Here is a 19,288-nt window from a genome sequence, read left to right as displayed (position 1 = left end):
GAACATACATCACATTGGGGTGTAAGTTGTACCCCTGGGGTGTAAGAGGCACCCAAAAGTGCCCCATTGACTTATAATGGGGCAGGAAACATGCCCATATAAGGAAATAAAAAAGTTCCAGCTGGGATATCTTCGCTTTACAATGTCCTACAGACAAGTGGGTGGGCTCATTTCACCCGGGCATCCAATCAGTCTCTCAGGATCATCTCAGAGCTATTAAGCCACGCCCCTAGCAACAATTTTGGGCACCCTAGCAACATCTCCCATAGACTGCCATTATAAAATGCCCAGATGGATATCTTTGCACCAGAGTGTCATAGAGACATGGGGGTGGGCTCATTTTACTCAGGCATCCAATCAGTTTCTCAGGATCCTTAAAGACTTACTAAGCCACGCCCCTAGCAACCACTTTTCAGCACCCTAGCAACATAAAATTCAAACAGTTATATCTTAGCATCCGAACATCGTAGAGACATGGGGGTTGGACCGTTTGACTCGTGACTCAGAGTGTAATCATTATGGGATGCCAATTTTTTCCCTAGCAACCAAATACAGTACCCTAGCAACAGAGTAAACAAAGCCTTATATCTCCGCATCAGAACATCGTAGAGACACGGGGGTTGGACCGTTTGACTCGTGACTCGGCGTGTAATCATTATGGGATGCCAATTTTTTCCCTAGCAACCAAATACAGTACCCTAGCAACAGAGTAAACAAAGCCTTATATCTCCGCATCAGAACATCGTAGAGACACGGGGGTTGGACCGTTTGACTAGTGACTCGGCGGGTAATCACTATGGGATGCCAATTTTTTCCCTAGCAACCAAATACAGTACCCTAGCAACAGAGTAAACAAAGCCTTATATCTCCGCATCAGAACATCGTAGAGACACGGGGGTTGGACCGTTTGACTCGTGACTCAGAGTGTAATCACTATGGGATGCCAATTTTTTCCCTAGCAACCAAATACAGTACCCTAGCAACAGAGTAAACAAAGCCTTATATCTCAGCATCAGAACATCGTAGAGACACGGGGGTTGGACCGTTTGACTCGTGACTCAGAGTGTAATCACTATGGGATGCCAAATTTTTCCCTAGCAACCAAATACAGTTCCCTAGCAACAGAGTAAACAAAGCCTTATATCTCCGCATCAGAACATCGTAGAGACACGGGGGTTGGACCGTATGACTCGTGACTCAGAGTGTAATCATTATGGGATGCCAAATTTTTCCCTAGCAACCAAATACAGTACCCTAGCAACAGAGTAAACAAAGCCTTATATCTCCGCATCAGAACATCGTAGAGACACGGGGGTTGAACCGTATGACTCGTGACTCGGAGTGTAATCATTATGGGATGCCAATTTTTTCCATAGCAACCAAATACAGTACCCTAGCAACAGAGTAAACAAAGTCTTATATCTCCGCTTCAGAACATCGTAGAGACACGGGGGTTGGACCGTTTGACTCGTGACTCGGCGGGTAATCACTATGGGATGTCAAATTTTTCCCTAGCAACCAAATACAGTACCCTAGCAACAGAGTAAACAAAGCCTTATATCTCTGCATCAGAACATCGTACAGACACGGGGTTGGACCGTTTTACTTTTGGCTTGGAGTATAATCATATATGGTCCCCAGAATTTTGCCACGGCAAGCACCACTCACATTTTCTTCAGGAAATGTACCTATCTAGTTATTATTATTATATTTTATTCTTACATCTGCACGTTTTTTCGGCACCTAACTCGTCCCGCACGGTTTGTCGTAGACCCATGAAAGAGGGCTCAAATCGACCGGCTTATTGAGGAGAGGTGTGCTATGACTTTTATAAGCGATCGGGTGCAGGATTTCCGAAAGGGGGGCGAAAAACCACCCGAAAAATCCCATTGACTTAACATTGCGCCCAACTTTGACGAGTCATAGCTCCGCTCGAGGATTTTGTAGAAACATGTGGGTTACAACATTTGAAGAGGGTGGTAGACTCTGTAAGAACATACATCACATTGGGGTGTAAGTTGTACCCCTGGGGTGTAAGAGGAGCCCGAAAATTCCCATTGACTTATAATGGGGCAGGAAACATGCCCATATAAGGGAATAAAAAAGTTCCAGATGGGATATCTTTGCTTTACAATGTCGTAGAGACACGGGGGTGGGCTCATTTTACTCAGACATCCAATCAGTCTCTCAGGATATTCCCAAAGCTTTTAAGCCACGCCCCTAGCAACCACTTTTGAGCACCCTAGCAACATAAAATTCAAACAGTTATATCTCGGCATCAGAACATCGTAGAGACACGGGGGTTGGACCGTTTGACTCGTGACTCAGAGTGTAATCATTATGGGATGCCAATTTTTTCCCTAGCAACCAAATACAGTACCCTAGCAACAGAGTAAACAAAGCCTTATATCTCCGCATCAGAACATCGTAGAGACACGGGGGTTGGACCGTTTGACTCGTGACTCGGAGTGTAATCATTATGGGATGTCAATTTTTTCCCTAGCAACCAAATACAGTACCCTAGCAACAGAGTAAACAAAGCCTTATATCTCCGCATCAGAACATCGTAGAGACACGGGGGTTGGACCGTTTGACTTGTGACTTGTAGTGTAATCATTATGGGATGCCAATTTCCCCCCTAGCAACCAAATACAGTACCCTAGCAACAGAGTAAACAAAGCCTTATATCTCCGCATCAGAACATCGTAGAGACACGGGGGTTGGACCGTTTTACTTGTGACTCGGCATGTAATCATTATGGGATGCCATTTTTTCCCCTAGCAACCAAATACAGTACCCTAGCAACAGAGTAAACAAAGCCTTATATCTCTGCATCAGAACATCGTAGAGACACGGGGGTTGGACCGTTTGACTTGTGACTCAGAGTGTAATGACTATGGGACGCCAATTTTTTCCCTAGCAACCAAATACAGTACCCTAGCAACAGAGTAAACAAAGCCTTATATCTCCGCATCAGAACATCGTAGAGACACGGGGGTTGGACCGCTTGACCTGTGACTCAGTGTGTAATCACTATGGGATGCCAAATTTTTCCCTAGCAACCAAATACAGTACCCTAGCAACAGAGTAAACAAAGCCTTATATCTCCGCATCAGAACATCGTAGAGACACGGGGGTTGGACCGTTTGACTCGTGACTCGGAGGGTAATCACTAGTGGATGCCATTTTTTTCCCTAGCAACCAAATACAGTACCCTAGCAACAGAGTAAACAAAGCCTTATATCTCCGCATCAGAACATTGTACAGACACGGGGGTTGGACCGTTTGACTTGTGACTCGGCAGGTAATCACTAGTGGATGGTAATTTTTTCCCTAGCAACCAAATACAGTACCCTAGCAACAGAGTAAACAAAGCCTTATATCTCCACATCAGAACATCGTAGAGACACGGGAGTTGGATCGTTTTACTTTTAGCTTGGAGTATAATCATATATTGTCCCCAGAATTTTGCCACGGCAAGCACCACTCACATTTTCTTCAGGAAATGTACCTATCTAGTTATTATTATTATATCTTATTCTTATGTCTGCACGTTTTTTCGGCGCGTAACTCGTCCCGCGCGGTTTGTCGTAGACACACGAAAGAGGGCTCAAATTGACCGGTTTATTGAGGAGAGGTGTGCTATGACTTTTATAAGCGATCGGGTGCAGGATTTCCGAAAGGGGGGCGAAAAACCACCCGAAAAATCCCATTGACTTAACATTGCGCCCAACTTTGACGGGTCATAGCTCCGCTCGAGAATTTTGTAGAAACATGTGGGTTACAACATTTGAAGAGGGTGGTAGGCTCTGTAAGAACATGGATCACAATGGGGTGTAAGTTGTACCCCTGGGGTGTAAGAGGTGCCCAAAAGTGCCCCATTGACTTATAATGGGCCAGGAAACACGCCCATATAAGGGAATAAAACCGTTCCAGATGGGATATCTTTGCTTTACAGTGTCGTAGAGATACGTGGGTGGGCTCATTTTACTTGGGCATCCAATCAGTCTCTCAGGATCCTCCCAGAGTTATTAAGCCACGCCCCTAGCAACAATTTTGGGCACCCTAGCAACATCTCCCATAGACTGCCATTATAAAATGCCAGGATGGATATCTTTGCAGCACAGTGTCATAGAGACTTGGGGGTGGGCTCATTTTACCCAGACATCCAATCAGTCTCTCAGGATCCTTATTGAGGTATTAAGCCACGCCCCTAGCAACCACTTTTGAGCACCCTAGCAACATAACATTGAAACAGTTATATCTCGGCATCAGAACATCGTAGAGACACGGGGGTTGGACCGTTTTACTTGTGACTCGGAATGTAATCACTGGCCACATCATTGGCCACTCCCAAGCCACGCCCCTAGCAACCAAATATGAGCACCCTAGCAACCCAATAAACAAAGCCTTATATCTTCGCATCAGAACATCGTAGAGACACGGGGGTTGGACCATTTTACTTGTGACTCAGAGTGTAATAACTGGCCACATTATTGGCCACTCCCAAGCCACGCCCCTAACAACCAAATAAGAGCACCCTAGCAACATAATAAACAAAGCCTTATATCTCTGGATCCGAACATCATAGAGACATGGGGGTTGGGTCTTTGGGTCATGTTAGCTTCATGCTAGCTTAATGCTAAGTCATACTAGCTTCATGCTAGTTTCATGCTAGCTTAATGCTAATTTCATAATAAATCTTGCTAACTTCACGTTAAATCATGCTAGCTTCATGCTAACTTCATGTTAACTTCTTGCTAATCATGCTAACATCATGCTAGCTTCATGCTAATCCTGCTAACGTCGTGCTATGTGTCTGCTAATCATGCTAACTTCATGCTAACTTCATGCTAATCATGCTAACATCATGCTAGCTTGATGCTAATCATGCTAGCCTCATGCTAATCATGTTAGCTTCATGCTAGCTTCATGCTAATCATGCTAGCTTCATGCTAGCTTCATGTTAGCTTCATGCTAACATCATGTTAATCATGCTATCTTCATGCTAACATCATGCTAGCTTCATGCTAATCATGCTAACTTCATGCTAATCATGTTAGCTTCATGCTAGCTTCATGCTAATCATGCTAACATCATGCTAATCATGCTAACATCATGCTAATCATGCTAGCTTCATGCTAATCATGCTAGCTTAATGCTAGCTTCATGCTAACTTCATGGTAATCATGTTAGCTTCATGCTAGCTTCATGCTAATCATGTTAACATCATGCTAGCTTCATGCTAACTTCATGCTAATCATGCTAACATCATGCCAACTTCCTGATAATCATGCTAACATCATGCTAACTTCATGCTAATCATGTTAGCTTCATGCTAGCTTCATGCTAATCATGCTAGCCTCATGCTAGCTTCATGCTAACTTCATGCTAATCATGCTAACATCATGCTAACATCATGCTAGCTTCATGCTAATCATGCTAACTTTATGCTAATCATGTTAGCTTCATGCTAGCTTCATGCTAATCATGTTAACATCATGCTAGCTTCATGCTAACTTCATGCTAATCATGCGAACATCATGCTAATCATGCTAACATCATGCTAATCATGCTAGCTTCATGCTAATCATGCTAGCTTCATGCTAATCATGCTAGCTTAATGCTAGCTTCATGCTAACTTCATGCTAATCATGTTAGCTTCATGCTAGCTTCATGCTACTCATGTTAACATCATGCTAGCTTCATGCTAACTTCATGCTAACTTCATGCTAATCATGCTATCATCATGCCAACTTCCTGATAATCATGCTAACATCATGCTAACTTCATGCTAATCATATTAACATCATGTTAGCTTCATGCTAATGATGTTCGTTTTATGCTAGCTTCATGCTAATCATGTTAACATCATACTACCTTCACGTTAATTATGCTAACATCATGCTAATCATACTACCTTCAATAAACAAAGCCTTATATCTCCACATCAGAACATCGTAGAGACACGGGGGTTGGACCGTTTGACTCGTGACTCGGAGTATAATCATACATTGCCCCCAGAATTTTGCCACGGCAAGCACCACTTCACATTTTCTTCAGGAAATGTACCTATCTAGTTAGTGGTGCTTGCATTTATGCAAGGCATCACTATTACTATTGTAAAAATTATTATTATATTTTATTCTTATGTCTGCACGTTTTTTCGGCGCGTAACTCGTCCCGCACGGTTTGCCGTAGTCCCATGAAAGAGGGCTCAAATCGACCGGTTTATTGAGGAGAGGTGTGCTATGACTTTTATAAGCGATGGGGTGCAGGATTTCCGAAAGGGGGGCGAAAAACCACCCGAAAAATCCCATTGACTTAACATTGCGCCCAACTTTGACGAGTCGTAGCTCCGCTCGAGGATTTTGTAGAAACATGTGGGTTACAACATTTGAAGAGGGTGGTAGGCTCTGTAAGAACATACATCACATTGGGGTGTAAGTTGTACCCCTGGGGTGTAAATACATTTGAAGAGGGTAGTAGGCTCTCTAAGAACATACATCACATTGGGGTGTAAGTTGTACCCCTGGGGTGTAAGAGGCACCCGAAATTTCCCATTCAAAGTCAATGGGCCAAAATCCCATAGACTTAACATTGCGAAAAACTTTGACGGGTCATAGGTCCGAGCGAGGATTTCGTAGAACCATGTGGGTCACAACATTTGAAGAGGGTGCTAGACTCTTTCAGGACGTCCCCCACAATGGGGTGTAAGGTTACCCTAGCAACCATTTTGGGCACCCTAGCAACCTATCCCATAGACTGCCATTATAAAATGCCCAGATGGATATCTTTGCACCACAGTGTCATAGAGACATGGGGGTGGGCTCATTTTACTCAGGCATCCAATCAGTCTCTCAGGATCCTTAAAGACTTACTAAGCCACGCCCCTAGCAACCACTTTTGAGCACCCTAGCAACATAAAATTCAAACAGTTATATCTCGGAATCAGAACATCGTAGAGACACGGGGGTTGGACCGTTTTACTTGTGACTAGGGGTGTAACAATTGGGCACATAATTGGCCACTCCCAAGCCACGCCCCTAGCAACCAAATTTGAGCACCCTAGCAACCGAATAAACTAAGCCTTATATCTCCGCATCAGAACATCGTAGAGACACGGGGGTTGGACCGTTTTACTTGTGACTAGGGGTGTAACAATTGGGCACATAATTGGCCACTCCCAAGCCACGCCCCTAGCAACCAAATTTGAGCACCCTAGCAACCGAATAAACTAAGCCTTATATCTCCGCATCAGAACATCGTAGAGACACGGGGGTTGGACCGTTTGACTCGTGACTTGGAGGGTAATCAATAGTGGATGCCAATTTTTTCCCTAGCAACCAAATACAGTACCCTAGCAACAGAGTAAACAAAGCCTTATATCTCCGCATCAGAACATCGTAGAGACATGGGGTTTGGACCGTTTGACTCGTGACTCGGAGGGTAATCACTAGTGGATGCCATTTTTTTCCCTAGCAACCAAATACAGTACCCTAGCAACAGAGTAAACAAAGCCTTATATCTCCGCATCAGAACATCGTAGAGACACGGGGGTTGGACCGTTTGACTCGTGACTCGGCGGTTAATCACTAGTGGATGCCATTTTTTCCCTAGCAACCAAATACAGTACCCTAGCAACAGAGTAAACAAAACCTTATATCTCCGCATCAGAACATCGTAGAGACATAGGGTTTGGACCGTTTGACTCGTGACTCGGAGGGTAATCACTAGTGGATGCCATTTTGTTCCCTAGCAACCAAATACAGTACCCTAGCAACAGAGTAAACAAAGCCTTATATCTCTGCATCAGAACATCGTAGAGACACGGGGGTTGGACCGTTTGACTCGTGACTCGGCGGGTAATCACTAGTGGATGCCATTTTTTCCCCTAGCAACCAAATACAGTACCCTAGCAACAGAGTAAACAAAGCCTTATATCTCCGCATCAGAACATCGTAGAGACACGGGGGTTGGACCGTTTGACTTGTGACTCGGCGGGTAATCACTAGTGGATGCCATTTTTTTCCTTAGCAACCAAATACAGTACCCTAGCAACAGAGTAAACAAAGCCTTATATCTCCGCATCAGAACATCGTAGAGACACGGGGGTTGGACCGTTTGACTTGTGACTCGGCGGGTAATCACTAGTGGATGCCAATTTTTTCCCTAGCAACCAAATACAGTACCCTAGCAACAGAGTAAACAAAGCCTTATATCTCCGCATCAGAACATTGTACAGACACGGGGGTTGGACCGTTTGACTCGTGACTCGGAGGGTAATCACTAGTGGATGGCAATTTTTTCCCTAGCAACCAAATTCAGTACCCTAGCAACCAGATAAACATAACCTTATATCTCAGCATCAGAACATCGTAGAGACACCGGAGTTGGATCGTTTTACTTTTGGCTTGGAGTATAATCATATATGTTACCCAGAATTTTGCCACGGCAAGCACCACTCACATTTTCTTCAGGAAATGTACCTATCTAGTTATTATTATTATTCCGCTTTCTTCTGAGACTAAATTTTAAACACTAACTCGTCCTAGAGCTTTCAAGCTACATGCACCAAATTTTCCACGGACCTTCAGACTGGTCTGACTTAGTGTGCTATATCTTTTCTAACTGATGGGACCTTCCGAATTCCTAAACGGGGGGCTCGAACACCCCAAAATTTCCATTGACTTAACATTGAGACAAACTTTGACGCGTCATAGCTGCGAGTGAGAAACTTGTAGAAACTTGTGGCTTACCACATTTAAGGTGGCTGACAGGCTCTGTAAGAACATACATCACAATGGGGTGTAAGCTGTACCCCTGGGGTGTAAGAGGCCCCCAAAATTTCCCATTGACTTATAATGGGGCAGGAAGCATGCCCATATAAGGGAATAAACGCGTCCCAGATGGAATATCTTTACTTTAGAGTGTCGTAGAGACATGGGGGTGGGCTCATTTTACTCAGTCATCCAATCAGTCTCTTAGGATCGCCCCAAAGCTATTTAGCCACGCCCCTAGCAACAATTTTGGGTACCCTAGCAACATCTCCCATAGACTACCATTATAAAAAGCCCAGATGGATATCTTTACACCAGAGTGTCATAGAGACATAGGGGTGGGCTCATTTTACTCAGGCATCCAATCAGTCTTAATAGGATTCTTATTGAGGCATTAAGCCACGCCCCTAGCAACCAAATTTGAGCACCCTAGCAACATAATAAACAAAGCCTTATATCTCTTGGTCTGAACATCATAGAGACATGGGGGTTGGGTCTTTGGGTCATGCTAGGTTCATGCTAGCTCCATGCTAAGTCATACTAGCTTCATGCTAGTTTCATGCTAGCTTTATGCTAATTTCATAATAAATCTTGCTAACTTCATGCTAAATCATGCTACCTTCATGTTAAATCTTGTTAGCTGCACGCTAAATAGTGCTAGCGTCATGCTAATCATGTTAGCATCATGCTAATCATGCTAGCTTCACGTTAAATCATGCTAGCTTCATGCTAATCATGCTAACCTCATGCTTACTTCATGCTAATCATGCTAGCCTCATGCTACCTTCATGCTAATCATGCTAACATCATGCTAGCTTCATGCTAATCATGCTAGAATCATGCTAGCTTCATGCTAATCATGCTAGAATCATGCTAGCTTCATGCTAATCATGCTAGAATCATGCTAGTTTCATGCTAACATCATGATAGCTTCATGCTAATCATATTAACATCATGCTAGCTTCATGCTAATCATGCTAGCATCATGCTAGCTTCATGCTAATCATGCTAGCATCATGTTAGCTTCATGCTAATCATGCTAGCATCATGCTAGCTTCATGCTAATCATGCTAGCATCATGCTAGCTTCATGTTAATCATGCTAGCATCATGCTAGCTTCATGCTAATCATGCTAGCATCATGCTAGCTTCATGCTAATCATGCTAGCTTCATGCTAATCATGCTAGCATCATGCTAGCATCATGCTAGCTTCATGCTAATCATGCTAGCATCATGCTAGCTTCATGCTAATCATGCTAGCATCATGCTAGCTTTATGCTAATCATGCTAGCATCATGCTAGCTTCATGCTAATCATGCTAACATCATGCTAATCATGCTAGCATCATGCTAGCTTCATGCTAATCATGCTAGCATCATGTTAGCTTCATGCTAATCGTGCTAACATCATGCTAGCTTCATGCTAATCGTGCTAGCATCATGCTAGCTTCATGCTAATCATGCTAGCTTCATGCTAATCATGTTAGCATCATGCTAACTTCATGCTAATCATGCTAGCATCATGCTAGCTTCATGCTAATCATGCTAGCATCATGCTAGCTTCATGCTAATCATGCTAGCATCATGCTAGCTTCATGCTAATCATGCTAGCATCATGCTAGCTTCATGCTAATCATGCTAACATCATGTTAGCTTAATGCTAATCATGCTAGCATCATGCTAGCTTCATGCTAACATCATGCTAGCTTCATGCTAATCATGCTAGCATCATGCTAGCTTCATGCTAATCATGCTAGCATCATGCTAATCATGCTAGCTTCATGCTAGCTTCATGCTAATCATGCTAACATCATGCTAGCTTCATGCTAATCATGCTAGCATCATGCTAGCTTCATGCTAATCATGCTATCATCAGGCTAACTTCATGCTAATCATGCTACCTTCATACTTAAACATTCTAACAGCCAGATAGCCTACTAAACTAAACTTCTGTCAAACCGTTTTAAACGTTCAAGCTACGCTTTTTCAAGCCAACATAAAGTTTGTCTTCAAACTTTAATATCTAGTTATTATGTTGGCTTTGAAAAAGCCAACATACTGTTATTGCTTTTAAACTTATTATGTTGGCTTTGAAAAAGCCAACATATTGTTATTGCTTTTAAACTTATTATTATTATTATTATTATTATTCTTTCTTATCCCCCCAAAATTTCTGACACTAACTCGTCCTAGGGCTTTCAAGCTACATGCACCAAATTTTCCACAGACCTTCAGACTGGTCTGACTTAGTGTGCTATATCTTTTCTAACTGATGGGACCTTCCGAATTCCTAAACGGGGGTCTCGAACACCCCAAAATTTCCATTGACTTAACATTGAGACAAACTTTGACGGGTCATAGCTGTGAGTAAGAAACTTGTAGAAACTTGTGGCTTACCACATTTAAGGTGGCTGACAGGCTCTGTAAGAACATACCTCACAATGGGGTGTAAGCTGTACCCCTGGGGTGTAAGAGGCCCCCAAAATTTCCCATTGACTTATAATGGGGCAGGAAGCATGCCCATATAAGGGAATAAACGCGTCCCAGATGGAATATCTTTACTTTAGAGTGTCGTAGAGACATGGGGGTGGGCTCATTTTACTCAGTCATCCAATCAGTCTCTTAGGATCGCCCCAAAGCTATTTAGCCACGCCCCTAGCAACAATTTTGGGTACCCTAGCAACATCTCCCATAGACTACCATTATAAAAAGCCCAGATGGATATCTTTACACCAGAGTGTCATAGAGACATAGGGGTGGGCTCATTTTACTCAGGCATCCAATCAGTCTTAATAGGATTCTTATTGAGGCATTAAGCCACGCCCCTAGCAACCAAATTTGAGCACCCTAGCAACATAATAAACAAAGCCTTATATCTCTTGGTCTGAACATCATAGAGGCATGGGGGTTGGGTCTTTGGGTCATGTTAGCTTCATGCTAGCTCCATGCTAAGTCATACTAGCTTCATGCTAGTTTAATGCTAGCTTTATGCTAATTTCATAATAAATCTTGCTAACTTCATGCTAAATCATGCTAACTTCATGTTAAATCTTGTTAGCTGCACGCTAAATAGTGCTAGCGTCATGCTAATCATGTTAGCATCATGCTAATCATGCTAGCTTTACGTTAAATCATGCTAGCTTCATGCTAATCATGCTAACCTTATGCTTACTGCATGTTAATCATGGTAGCCTCATGCTAGCTTCATGCTAATCATGCTAGCATCATGCTAGCTTCATGCTAATCATGCTAGAATCATGCTAGCTTCATGCTAATCATGCTAGCTTCATGCTAATCATGCTAGAATCAAGCTAGTTTCATGCTAACATCATGCTAGCTTCATGCTAATCATATTAACATCATGCTAGCTTCATGCTAATCATGCTAACATCATGCTAGCTTCATGCTAATCATGCTAACATCATGTTAATCATTCTAGCATCATGCTAGCTTCATGCTAATCATGCTAGTATCATGCTAATCATGCTAGCATCATGCTAATCATGCTAGCATCATGCTAGCTTCATGCTAATCATGCTAGCATCATGCTAGCTTCATGCTAATCATGCTAGCATCATGCTAGCTTCATGCTAATCATGCTAGAATCATGCTAGCTTTATGCTAATCATGCTAGCATCATGCTAATCATGCTAGCATCATGCTAGCTTCATGCTAATCATGCTAGCATCATGCTAGCTTCATGCTAATCATGCTAGCATAATGCTAGCTTCATGCTAATCATGCTAAGATCATGCTAGCTTCATGCTAATCATGCTAGCATCATGCTAGCTTCATGCTAATCATGCTAGCATCATGCTAGCTTCATGCTAATCATGCTAGCATCATGCTAGCTTCATGCTAATCATGCTAGCATCATGCTAGCTTCATGCTAATCATGCTAACATCATGCTATCTTCATGCTAATCATGCTAGCATCATGCTAGCTTCATGCTAATCATGCTAGCATCATGCTAGCTTCATGCTAATCATGCTAGCATCATGCTAGCTTCATGCTAATCATGCTAGCATCATGCTAGCTTCATGCTAATCATGCTAGCATCATGCTAGCTTCATGCTAATCATGCTAGCATCATGCTAGCTTCATGCTAATCATGCTAGCATCATGCTAGCTTCATGCTAATCATGCTAACATCAGGCTAACTTCATGCTAATCATGCTACCTTCATACTTAAACATTCTAACAGCCAGATAGCCTACTAAACTAAACTTCTGTCAAACCGTTTTAAACGTTCAAGCTACGCTTTTTCAAGCCAACATAAAGTTTGTCTTCAAACTTTAATATCTAGTTATTATTATTATTCTTCTTAGCACCCCAAAATTTCTGACACTAACTCGTCCTAGAGCTTTCAAGCTACATGCACCAAATTTTCCACGGACCTTAAGACTGGTCTGACTTAGTGTGCTATATCTTTTCTAACTGATGGGACCTTCCGAATTCCTAAACGGGGGGCTCAAACACCCCAAAACTCCCATTTACTTAACATGGAGACAAACTTTGACGGGTCATAGCTGCGAGTGAGAAACTTGTAGAAACTTGTGGCTTACCACATTTAAGGAGGCTGACAGGCTCTGTAAGAATATACATCAAAATGGGGTGTAAGCTGTACCCCTGGGGTGTAAGAGGCCCCCAAAATTTCCCATTGACTTATAATGGGACAGGAAACATGCCCATATAAGGGAATAAAAGCGTCCCAGATGGAATATCTTCACTTTTGAGTGTCGTAGAGACATGGGGGTGGGTTTATTTTGCTCAGTCATCCAATTAGTCTCTTAGGCTCGCCCCAGAGCTATTAAGCCACGCCCCTAGCAACAATTTTGGGTACCCTAGCAACATCTCCCATAGACTACCATTATAAAAAGTCCAGATGGATATCTTTACACCAGAGTGTCATAGAGACATAGGGGTGGGCTCATTTTACTCAGGCATCCAATCAGTCGTAATAGGATTCTTATTGAGGTATTAAGCCACGCCCCTAGCAACCAAATATGAGCACCCTAGCAACGTAATGGGCGGGGCCTTGTATCTCTGGATCTGAACATCGTAGAGACATGGGGGTTGGGTCTTTGGGTCATGTTAGCTTCATGCTAGCTTCATGCTAAGTCATACTAGCTTCATGCTAGTTTCATGCTAGCTTTATGCTAATTTCATAATATATCTTGCTAACTTTATGCTAAATCATGCTAGCTTCATGTTAATTCTTATTAGCTTCATGCTAAATAGTGCTAGCTTCATGCTAATCATGCTAGCTTCATGCTAATCATGCTAGCTTCACGTTAAATCATGCTAGCTTTATGCTAATCATGCTAACCTCATGTTTACTTCATGTTAATCATGCTAGCCTCATGCTAGCTTCATGCTAATCATGCTAGCATCATGCTAGCTTCATGCTAATCATGTTAACATCATGGTAGCTTCTTGCTAATCATGCTAGAATCATGCTAGCTTCATGCTAATCATGCTAGAATCATGCTAGCTTCATGCTAGAATCATGCTAGCTTCATGCTAATCATGTTAGCATCATGCTAGCTTCATGCTAATCATGCTAGCATCATGCTAGCTTCATGCTAATCATGCTAACATCATGCTAGCTTCATGCTAATCATGCCAACATCATGCTAGCTTCATGCTAATCATGCTAACATCATGCTAGCGTCATGCTAATCATGCTATCATCATGCTAGCTTCATGCTAATCATGCTATCATCATGCTAGCTTCATGCTAGCATCATGCTAGCTTCATGCTAATCATGCAAGCATCATGCTAGCTTCATGCTAATCATGCTAGCATCATGCTAATCATGCTAACATCATGCTAGCTTCATGCTAATAATGCTAACATCATGCTAGCTTCATGCTAATCATGCTAGCATCATGCTAGCTTCATGCTAATCATGCTAGCATCATGCTAGTTTCATGCTAATCATGTTAGCATCATGCTAGCTTAATGCTAATCATGCTAGCATCATGCTAGCTTCATGCTAACATCATGCTAGCTTCATGCTAATCATGCTATCATCATGCTAGCTTCATGCTAGCATCATGCTAGCTTCATGCTAATCATGCAAGCATCATGCTAGCTTCATGCTAATCATGCTAGCATCATGCTAATCATGCTAACATCATGCTAGCTTCATGCTAATAATGCTAACATCATGCTAGCTTCATGCTAATCATGCTAGCATCATGCTAGCTTCATGCTAATCATGCTAGCATCATGCTAGCTTAATGCTAATCATGCTAGCATCATGATAGTTTCATGCTAATCATGTTAGCATCATGCTAGCTTAATGCTAATCATGCTAGCATCATGCTAGCTTCATGCTAACATCATGCTAGCTTCATGCTAATCATGCTAGCAACATGCTAGCTTCATGCTAATCATGCTAGCATCATGGTAGCTTCATGCTAATCATGCTAGCATCATGCTAATTATGCTAACATCATGCTAGCTTCATGCTAATCATTTTAACATCATGCTAGCTTCATGCTAATCATGTTAACATCATGCTAGCTTCATGCTAATCATGCTAGCATCATGCTAGCTTCATGCTAATCATGCTAGCATCATGCTAGCTTCATGCTAATCATGCTAGCATCATACTAACTTCATGATAATCATGCTAGCATCATGCTAGCTTCATGCTAATCATGCTAGCATCATGTTAGCTTCATGCTAATCATGCTATCATCATGCTAGCTTCATGCTAATCATGCTAGCATCATGTTAGCTTCATGTTAATCATGCTAACATCAGGCTAACTTCATGCTAATCATGCTACCTTCATACTTAAACATTCTAACAGCCAGATAGCCTACTAAACTAAACTTCTGTCAAACCGTTTTAAACGTTCAAGCTACGCTTTTTCAAGCCAACATAAAGTTTGTCTTCAAACTTTAATATCTAGTTATTATTCTTTCTTATCCCCCAAAATTTCTGACACTAACTCGTCCTAGAGCTTTCAAGCTACATGCACCAAATTTTCCACAGACCTTCAGACTGGTCTGACTTAGTGTGCTATATCTTTTCTAACTGATGGGACCTTCCGAATTCCTAAACGGGGGGCTCGAACACCCCAAAATTTCCATTGACTTAACATGGAGACAAACTTTGATGGGTCATAGCTGTGAGTGAGAAACTTGTAGAAACTTGTGGCTTACCACATTTAAGGAGGCTGACAGGCTGTGTAAGAACATACATCACAATGGGGTGTAAGCTATACCCCTGGGGTGTAAGAGGCCCCCAAAATTTCCCATTGACTTATAATGGGGCAGGAAACATGCCCATATAAGGGAATAAAAGCGTCCCAGATGGAATATCTTTACTTTAGAGTGTCGTAGAGACATGGGGGTTGGCTCATTTTACTCAGTCATCCAATCAGTCTCTTAGGATCGCCCCAAAGCTATTTAGCCACGCCCCTAGCAACAATTTTGGGTACCCTAGCAACATCTCCCATAGACTACCATTATAAAAAGCCCAGATGAATATCTTTGGACCAGAGTGTCATAGAGACATAGGGGTGGGCTCATTTTACTCAGGCATCCAATCAGTCTTAATAGGATTCTTATTGAGGTGTTAAGCCACGCCCCTAGCAACCAAATATGAGCACCCTAGCAACATAATAAACAAAGCCTTATATCTTTGGATCTGAACATCATAGAGACATGGGGGTTGGGTCTTTGGGTCATGTTAGCTTCATGCTAGCTCCATGCTAAGTCATACTAGCTTCATGCTAGTTTCATGCTAGCTTTATGCTAATTTCATAATATAGCTTGCTAACTTCATCCTAAATCATGCTAGCTTCATGTTAAATCTTGTTAGCTTTACGTTAAATAGTGCTAGCTTCATGCTAATCATGCTAGCATCATGCTAATCATGCTAACTTCACGTTAAATCATGTTAGCTTCACGCTAATCATGCTAACCTCATGTTTACTTCATGCTAATCATGCTAGCCTCATGCTAGCTTCATGCTAATCATGCTAGCATCATGCTAGCTTCATGCTAATCATGCTAGAATCATGCTAGCTTCATGCTAGAATCATGCTAGCTTCATGCTAATCATGCTAGAATCAAGCTAGTTTCATGCTAACATCATGCTAGCTTCATGCTAATCATATTAACATCATGCTAGCTTCATGCTAATCATGCTAACATCATGCTAGCTTCATGCTAATCATGTTAGCATCATGTTAATCATTCTAGCATCATGCTAGCTTCATGCTAATCATGCTAGCATCATGCTAACTTCATGCTAATCATGCTAGCATCATGCTAGCTTCATGCTAATCATGCTAGCATCATGCTAGCTTCATGCTAATCATGCTAGCATCATGCTAGCTTCATGCTAATCATGCTAGCATCATGCTAGCTTCATGCTAATCATGCTAGAATCATGCTAGCTTCATGCTAACATCATGCTAGCTTCATGCTAATCATGCTAGCATCATGCTAGCTTCATGCTAATCATGCTAATATCATGCTAGCTTCATGCTAATCATGCTAGCATCATGCTAGCTTCATGCTAATTATGCTAGCATCATGCTAGCTTCATGCTAATCATGCTAGCATCATGCTAGCTTCATGCTAATCATGCTAGCATCATGCTAGCTTCATGCTAATCATGCTAGCATCATGCTAGCTTCATGCTAATCATGCTAATATCATGCTAGCTTCATGCTAATCATGCTAGCATCATGCTAGCTTCATGCTAATCATGCTAGCTTCATGCTAATCATGCTAGCATCATGCTAGCTTCATGCTAATCATGCTAGCATCATGCTAGCTTCATGCTAATCATGCTAGCTTCATGCTAGCTTCATGCTAATCATCCTAGCATCATGTTAGCTTCATGATAGTCATGCTACCATCATGCTAATCATGCTAGCATCATGCTAGCTTCATGCTAATCATGCTGGCATCATGCCAGCTTCATGCTTATCATGTTAGCATCATGCTAAATCATGCTACCTTCATACTTAAACATTCTAACAGCCAGATAGCCTACTAACTTAACTTCTGTCAAACCGTTATAAACGTTCAAGCTACGCTTTTTCAAGCCAACATAAAGTTTGTCTTCAAACTTTAATATCTAGTTTTGAATTAGCGCCCCTCGAATGAGCAGTCACGAGCCGCCAGTAATATATATATATATATATATATATATATAAATTACGAAGAGACACACATGCATGTATGTATATTTTAAGAAACATTTGTCAATATATGAAGTATTCATATTTATATATAATATAAGTTATATATAAATACAAAAATGTATATACACATGTAAATATTTCTTAAATATACACATGTATGTGAATGTATTTATATATACAAAATTATGATACACAACACACACATACAAGGTTTTAAAACAAAGACTTTTATTCTGCAAATTATTAGTTGCGATTAGTTTTTATGCAGCCCTATATTTAAGGTTTTTTTAAGCATCACACGCACGCACGCACGCACGCACACACAAATGAATCGTGTTAAATATGACCAGATATGTTGTTAAATCTGTCTGACTTCATTTTGAAAAGTAAGTTATATGTAAAGTTTCACCAACCTGCACAAGATCTTTACGGGGTCTGAGCTTTAGAAGAGGCTCACTGAGTCTTATAGAGCACAGGCCTCCTCTTCCTTCATAAGAACAAACTCCAGCACATCTGGAAAAAACAGACATTATTCACATTACAGTAACATACATATAACACGTGCCCAGTACTGTTTATTGTGCAAAAACTATGCTAAGAGCTGTCTGTCTGTGTGATCGTCCATCCAGTGAGAGTTACACAAAATCATGTTTATTAGATTAAGAATCTTACAGTGTCATCCTTGGGCTCCACTTCACCTCGACCCCGCTAAGTTTCCCCCAGAAGAACTTGTCATTAAACTGCAGGAACATGGCTCTCACGTCCGGATTGGGATCCAGAGTCTCCCACGATTCATCTACGATAGACAGCGGTCTGTCTGGTTTGGTCTGAGTGAATGGCACGACATGCATCTGATCAGAAAAATCAATCCTGCGCTTTTTACTCGACGGATAGTCATCATCGTTCCACTGAGTACCCGATACTTCTTGATCAAACTCTTCTTGTAAACGAAGAGCGAGCAAGAAGTCTTCATCCTCCATCATCAATCCGCTTTAGCAGCAACGTTAAAAACAAACAGAGCCGCCGTTTCTTTCTGATAGATGACACCATCAAAATCTTCGCCTAACCACAGACCATGACCGGTGAAACACCCGATTTATTTTTAATTCGAACAATTTCAGGCCTGTTCGCCGGGTTTCGTTGTCAATGAAATGTTTAACACCCAAAACATTTGAAAGAAAACTGACACCGTTTTCCCGCAGAGCCCTACGAGAAAGATGTTGGCCAATCAAAAAGTTGCACAGCGTGAAGCATGCTGGGAATTGTATTTTCCTTTCAAAGACCTGAAAACATTATTTTACTTTAATGATAAGTAATTTTTAACACAACATT

At 41.8% G+C, this 19,288-nt stretch overlaps 1 protein-coding gene across 1 annotated transcript in view; it reads right to left on the bottom strand.

Annotated features, from left to right (window-relative positions):
• Positions 1-19,209, bottom strand: part of sprtn (SprT-like N-terminal domain) — a 45,226-nt gene extending 26,017 nt beyond the window's left edge. The window contains exons 1-2 of the mRNA XM_073855652.1: positions 18,629-19,209; positions 18,370-18,469 (exon numbers count right to left, since the gene is read on the bottom strand). Coding sequence (XP_073711753.1) covers positions 18,370-18,469; positions 18,629-18,939 — 411 coding nt within the window. The 5' untranslated portion in view covers positions 18,940-19,209. The remainder of the gene's footprint in view (positions 1-18,369; positions 18,470-18,628) is intronic.
• Between the last annotated feature and the right edge of the window lie 79 nt (positions 19,210-19,288).

The sequence above is a fragment of the Misgurnus anguillicaudatus genome, chromosome 18 (assembly GCF_027580225.2).
Source record: "Misgurnus anguillicaudatus chromosome 18, ASM2758022v2, whole genome shotgun sequence".
NCBI classification, from domain to species: Eukaryota; Metazoa; Chordata; class Actinopteri; order Cypriniformes; family Cobitidae; genus Misgurnus; species Misgurnus anguillicaudatus.
This window is presented reverse-complemented; position numbering and strand designations above follow the sequence as displayed.